The following is a 7,019-nucleotide window of genomic DNA, read 5'->3' as shown; positions in this document are numbered from 1 at the left end:
TCTTCACCACACGTCCCAACCCACCTTACGGGCCCGTATCACCGGCGGCACCGCTTGCTGCCACATCAGAGGGGATGTCGTGCCGTAGCGACGTCCACCGGCGCGGCTCATCTTCATGGCCGTCGCGAGGCTGGTGGCCGCTCCACTCCCTCTCGCAGCCTCCCGCGCCCGTGCCTCGCCGGCGGGGCTCACCTTCGGCCCGTCCCGACGGCAGGGCCGACGCCGCGGAGGTGGACGAGGCGAAAGATTGGACGGTGGCGGCGGGGAAGGGGTGACGGAGGGCAAGGCGAGCTGTTGCGCCGCGGGAGGCTCCGCCACGCCGCTGCCGACAAGCGCGACGAGGCCCGTCGCAGGGAGGGCCGCGCCAGGCAGGCGTCGACTCCGTCGCCTCGCCGCCAGCGAGCATGGGCCGTGAGGAAGAGGCGCGCCACGGGGAGGACTCCGCCACGCCACCGTCTTTTCTCGGTCTCTTTTCTCTTCTTCGCGCGGAACTTTGCGTGGGGCTGCGCCTGCGCGTGGTGGTCGTCGGATTCATGGTGGTGGAGGGGCTACTGATGGGCGGGGAGCCGGGGACGTGGCGGAGAGTCCGTGGAGGCCGCTCAATCTCAAAGCTGGTAGTCGGGGCGTCCTCTCTGCCGCGACCGCGTTGCTCGAGGCCGCACTGAGCTGCTCCTCCAACCCGAGTCCACCCCGTCTTCGTCCCGCGCGGACGGAGGCGCACTTCCCGGAGCTCCGGCCACTGCCGTACCCGGTGGCCGCTCCCCTGCGAACCCAGCGGCGATGGGGGTGCGCGTCCGCGTCCACCTGGGCGCCGGCACCGCGGGAGGAGAACATGACGGCGGCGGTCAAGGCGGAGTGGTGCAGCGCGCCCTCGTGCGCCTCGCCGCTGGCGTACTCGGAGAGCGCGGCGTCCTGCCCCGCGTGCGCCCGACAGCGTGCCGCGCCTCCACGGTACTGTGCTTCGTCCCATGCTATTTCCTTGCCACGGTTTTAATTTCTCCTTAAAATATTGTGAGAAGAAGACATAATGAAATTACATTTGGTAACAGTTAAGGTTTTTAGAATAAGAATCTGAAGATGGATTGCACGCTTCTAAAGAATTTATCTCGGAATTCCTATGGATGGAAGGTCAAGGTCCGGTTTGCTAGGATCTGAGAGCTCAGAAATACAGATCAGGGGATTCTCTTCTCACTTGATTATGTCGTCGCTGACCAGCAGGTTAGATCTATTTGCACTGCTTTCCTATCTACGAGATTGTTTAGATCTAATGTATCAGTCAATGTGTTCGTGTGCCCGCTCTCGCATCATGTCCCTTTCTTTGTAGTGCCTCAGGCTATGTGTGCCTATCTTCCGTTTTTCTTTTCTCATTTTCTTATTCATATGTTTGGTGCGCGCGACTAATATGGCCTGTTACAAGTCAAATTGATAAATAGGTAAACTTTGTTTATTGTTGTCATCTCTCTCATTGTTGCTCGGCTTAGTGATTCTCTCGATTTGCCACTATATTGCTCTACTTTATTATTACAGAATTTATTTTCCTCTTTGTTTTTGCAATGCTTTACAGAGGAAGGTTTAGTTTTTAAAGATCAGTTAAAGGAAGGGTCTGTTTACATCATGGAGAAATTTGATCTATATGGTCCTAGAAAGAGCTACAGGTCGGTTCCTTTGAGGACCTGTTTTACTCTAAGAACTGTCCTGACACCGCCGGAAAATTTTCCTATGTTTGCCTATACTGTTCTGCTGTTTAGCATGCTGTCAGATTGCATTGATCAAAATACACTCCTATCTGGTAAGAATATGGGTGATCCGAACATTGATTTATTCCTCTATTCTCTATTTTTTTTGGGCAGAAGTAGTTTTGTGCTGTGTTCATTTAGCTATTCTGTGTATATTTACAGATGTTGTTGGATTGGTTAACAAAGTGACGGATGTCTTTCCTCCCTCTGGTAATGCTAAAAGTCAGAAGCGGCAAAAACATATCACAGATGACAGGTGCTATTCACTGCTATTCTTTATTTTTATTTATTTATCTGGGCAGCCATTTACTACTTCTAATTATTTTCTACTTCATATTGGTGTTATTTTATGAAGCAAGCACGCCATTGTTACTTTGTGGAGGGGAGCAGGCTGATTTATCTGATGCTGATGGATTAATGGAGGCATCAAATGAAGAACCAGGTATTGTCTTATTTGTCAGTATGACTGTCAGTATTCAGGTGGTACACTCTCACCTCTACTTTTCGTGCTATCTTCGGCTAATATTTTTTCCTTCTTTCCTTGTTCCTGCTAACTGTGACCTCTAATAATGCGCTACAGGTTTGTTGGCTTTCAAAAGTACATCTGTTACAAGATGGTATGTGAATATGCCGATTCCAGAGAATGCCGCTGTCCGAGATAGGTCTGCTCTCTAGGAAACTAGCTCCTGTCGCATGTTGAGGTAGCTACTCTTTTGAATAACATGTCTGTTCTGCATATGCCATAGGTCCAAGCATCTGCCGTGGCTTATCGAGTTACACAGTGGAAACCAAGGTCGCACTGAGCCGAAAGTATCGACTATCGCAGAGATTGCGACCTTTGAGTCTAATTATATTATGGTATTATCAACGCCTTACACTCAGTCCTTCTCCCTTGCATTCTCTCCTTAAATCAGTTGGTAACTGTATTTAGGGCAAACGTTACAAGCTATCCATTAGAATTAGTGAGGTTCTCGCAGACAAAGCCTGGTATTACATAAGCTGCACAGAATGTTGTTTCTGGCTATGGCTACTATACCTGAAAATTTGTGATGTCTTATGTCCTGTGTGCCCGCATAATAGATCACGTTATGGGTTACCTGAGGATTAGTTCATCTTTGCATGATTAATCATCTATCGAAGATGGATCCATAATTATTTGATGCGTTGTAACTTTTCATTGTCTGTACTTTTTGTCGAAATCATATATGGATTCATTATGTTAATGTTAGATGACTCTCTTTGAAGGTGTGTTATTGTCAAATGCGTTCCAATCAGTGTGTTGTGGCTCTCAGGGTTTCCAGGCAGCACGCCATTGTTACTTTGTGGAGGGGAGCAGGCTGATTTATCTGATGCTGATGGATTAATGGAGGCATCAAATGAAGAACCAGGTATTGTCTTATTTGTCAGTATGACTGTCAGTATTCAGGTGGTACACTCTCACCTCTACTTTTCGTGCTATCTTCGGCTAATATTTTTTCCTTCTTTCCTTGTTCCTGCTAACCGTGACCTCTAATAATGCGCTACAGGTTTGTTGGCTTTCAAAAGTACATCTGTTACAAGATGGTATGTGAATATGCCGATTCCAGAGAATGCCGCTGTCCGAGATAGGTCTGCTCTCTAGGAAACTAGCTCCTGTCGCATGTTGAGGTAGCTACTCTTTTGAATAACATGTCTGTTCTGCATATGCCATAGGTCCAAGCATCTGCCGTGGCTTATCGAGTTACACAGTGGAAACCAAGGTCGCACTGAGCCGAAAGTATCGACTATCGCAGAGATTGCGACCTTTGAGTCTAATTATATTATGGTATTATCAACGCCTTACACTCAGTCCTTCTCCCTTGCATTCTCTCCTTAAATCAGTTGGTAACTGTATTTAGGGCAAACGTTACAAGCTATCCATTAGAATTAGTGAGGTTCTCATGAGACAAAGCCTGGTATTACATAAGCTGCCTACGAATGTTGTTTCTGGCTATGGCTACTATACCTGAAAATTTGTGATGTCTTATGTCCTGTGTGCCCGCATAATAGATCACGTTATGGGTTACCTGAGGATTAGTTCATCTTTGCATGATTAATCATCTATCGAAGATGGATCCATAATTATTTGATGCGTTGTAACTTTTCATTGTCTGTACTTTTTGTCGAAATCATATATGGATTCATTATGTTAATGTTAGATGACTCTCTTTGAAGGTGTGTTATTGTCAAATGCGTTCCAATCAGTGTGTTGTGGCTCTCAGGGTTTCCAGGCAGCACGCCATTGTTACTTTGTGGAGGGGAGCAGGCTGATTTATCTGATGCTGATGGATTAATGGAGGCATCAAATGAAGAACCAGGTATTGTCTTATTTGTCAGTATGATTTGTCGTATTCAGGTGGTACACTCTCACCTCTACTTTTCGTGCTATCTTCGGCTAATATTTTTTCCTTCTTTCCTTGTTCCTGCTAACCGTGACCTCTAATAATGCGCTACAGGTTTGTTGGCTTTCAAAAGTACATCTGTTACAAGATGGTATGTGAATATGCCGATTCCAGAGAATGCCGCTGTCCGAGATAGGTCTGCTCTCTAGGAAACTAGCTCCTGTCGCATGTTGAGGTAGCTACTCTTTTGAATAACATGTCTGTTCTGCATATGCCATAGGTCCAAGCATCTGCCGTGGCTTATCGAGTTACACAGTGGAAACCAAGGTCGCACTGAGCCGAAAGTATCGACTATCGCAGAGATTGCGACCTTTGAGTCTAATTATATTATGGTATTATCAACGCCTTACACTCAGTCCTTCTCCCTTGCATTCTCTCCTTAAATCAGTTGGTAACTGTATTTAGGGCAAACGTTACAAGCTATCCATTAGAATTAGTGAGGTTCTCGCAGACAAAGCCTGGTATTACATAAGCTGCACAGAATGTTGTTTCTGGCTATGGCTACTATACCTGAAAATTTGTGATGTCTTATGTCCTGTGTGCCCGCATAATAGATCACGTTATGGGTTACCTGAGGATTAGTTCATCTTTGCATGATTAATCATCTATCGAAGATGGATCCATAATTATTTGATGCGTTGTAACTTTTCATTGTCTGTACTTTTTGTCGAAATCATATATGGATTCATTATGTTAATGTTAGATGACTCTCTTTGAAGGTGTGGTATTGTCAAATGCGTTCCAATCAGTGTGTTGTGGCTCTCAGGGTTTCCAGGCACCGGTGAAATGAGAGTAAAAGAACGTAAGCGGATTAAATTTATTTGTTGCCTGAGCTTTTCATCTGGAAGAGAGGAATCACGTGAACCAACTGAATTTAACATCCATAATACTTGAATGCTATTTTATACAGATCCTGCTATAAGAGAAGTGACCCTAATCAGATCATATTCACAGATGTTGCCATGTAACATGAGCATATCCGAGGAAGCGAATTAGCAGATCTTTCTCTTCAAATGTATGCAATCAGCCAGTTGTTTGATTTGCCAAGAAACCATTATCATATCATATTCAGATGCTTTAATCACCTCTACACGTATGCAGTAAGCGAATAAGCACATCAATTCATACAGATACTTGGTCCATATTTTGGGTCTTTGGTTACTCCATGACCCTCTGCAATGTATACATACACCTGGTACTAAACATTCTATGGGTTTATTAGCTGGTTCCCTCTTCTCAGATATATAATTACTGCCCATCATGTTTATTACTCCCCAGCATGGTTCATTCAGGCAGTAATTTTGATATGCTCTGCTCAGAAACTGTATCAGGTTTGGAACCTTTGATATGAGCCTTTTCAGGTAAAGAAAGATGACAATAAGATCCTATATGACAGATGAAGGGTGTGAAATCCCTGCTGTGTAGACAAAAGCTAAGTTTTATGTTGGCGTGACTGCCACTGTCCCTTACTCCTGTTCTATCCCGTGTGGAGTCCTACTTATGTACCGAATAGAGAAGCATTTAGGTTTGTAGTCTACTCATTTTTGCCAACATAAGATTATATTTTTGTTGGTTCCTGATTGTTTTCTTTGTCTGGAAAACAAGGTATATATACCTCTTCCGCTTTCTTTTTGCCTCCCTTTTAGATTTATACACACTCTCTTATATTACTTATAAATTTGATCAGTATGTTATTTGCCTCTGTTTTTTGCGCCCATACCATCACAGGCGGTGTTTCCGCTACTGTAATATACAGTTACATATACATTGCTGAATGTTTAGTTGATGTTCTTTGGTCTGGTTGGCGATTAAAGAAGCCGCTTGCTCTATATGATATTGAGCATGGCTTCGTTATTTTGTTTCAAACCTTATGAGCGAGTTGATATTTACCTTTTGTGCTCCCATCAGTTTAGGAATTAGTCATTCTCTTCCGTTCATTAGAATACAAGAATAGTACTCCTTACTGTTCTCCTTGTTCTGAAATTAGCAGGAACATATATGCATGTTGTATTATCTCCTAATGCTATGTTTAATCAAATTGATCTTCTTTGCAAGGTGAACTATTGCCTAATATTGACAATCTACTATTCAATTTCTTTTGTGGGGTGTTGCTTCTTCACCAACTTGGCAGTAATTGTTTTCCATTTTACATGTAGGTATGCATCGACAAGAAAGAGATGCTGCATTTTATTATATATTTTTTGCTAGCTTGACCATACCAGTGCATCTCAGGAAAGGGAATCAAAAATATGGCACTATGTGTGTGGTGCCAACTTTAGTGACACCACTCTGAAGAGGCCCTTACTCTTCGTTATATGTAGAAATTGAAGTTGGCTTTTCGAGAAAGGCTTATTTCAGTTCAATGATTCAGGGATTCTGGTACATGTTAATAGAGAATCTTATGAAGGTTCATGTATGCTGTAAGTGCTTAGGCAATTTGTTATTTTCTTTTACCACATAGACAGTATTTCAACATTTCATACATCTCCCTGCGGCTCTCTATCTTGGAGCTTTTATAGTGTCCGATGAATATTTGTAAGCTGCTCCTCTCTAAATGCTTACAGGTGATCTTAAAATTCTTCACATAATCGGACAAAAAAAAGCATGTTCCACAGAAGTGGAAGAAGCAATTCTTATTTGGGTTGATGTCTAAAATGTTACATCTCACTCAAATATGTCGTGTTCTGATCACTTCTGACTTGTGTCACTTGCAATTTTATATGCGCCTGAAAAAATACTGTATACCATTAGCTTACTTGGTGCTTCTATTGTTTTCTGACTAATACATTTTGTGTAGGGATAGATAAGATAGTTTAAGTTCATGTCATCAATAGTCATGTTTTGCATTGATCTTATTTGATCT

At 43.4% G+C, this 7,019-nt stretch overlaps 1 protein-coding gene across 4 annotated transcripts; it reads left to right on the top strand.

Annotated features, from left to right (window-relative positions):
- Positions 1-6,665, top strand: LOC127340893 (uncharacterized). 4 transcript variants are annotated; one of them, XM_071827817.1, is made up of 13 exons: positions 1-1,789; positions 1,899-1,992; positions 2,092-2,178; positions 2,317-2,398; positions 2,483-2,594; positions 3,029-3,124; positions 3,263-3,344; positions 3,429-3,540; positions 3,977-4,072; positions 4,211-4,292; positions 4,377-4,488; positions 4,876-4,958; positions 5,067-6,665. In XM_071827817.1, exons 2-6 carry the CDS (start codon positions 1,929-1,931, stop codon positions 3,098-3,100), a joined length of 417 nt encoding a protein of 138 aa, XP_071683918.1. In that variant the 5' UTR covers positions 1-1,789; positions 1,899-1,928; the 3' UTR covers positions 3,101-3,124; positions 3,263-3,344; positions 3,429-3,540; positions 3,977-4,072; positions 4,211-4,292; positions 4,377-4,488; positions 4,876-4,958; positions 5,067-6,665. The 4 variants fall into 4 exon arrangements, with proteins under 4 accessions (XP_071683918.1, XP_071683917.1, XP_071683915.1 ...); XM_071827816.1 differs by having other exon boundaries at positions 1,899-2,178; positions 2,317-2,353; XM_071827814.1 differs by having other exon boundaries at positions 1,899-2,178.
- Positions 6,666-7,019: the final 354 nt, after the last annotated feature.

The sequence above is a fragment of the Lolium perenne genome, chromosome 3, assembly GCF_019359855.2.
Source record: "Lolium perenne isolate Kyuss_39 chromosome 3, Kyuss_2.0, whole genome shotgun sequence".
Lineage (NCBI taxonomy): Eukaryota > Viridiplantae > Streptophyta > Magnoliopsida > Poales > Poaceae > Lolium > Lolium perenne.
Note: the sequence above shows the minus strand (reverse complement) of the source record. Positions and strands in the feature narration are given on the sequence as shown.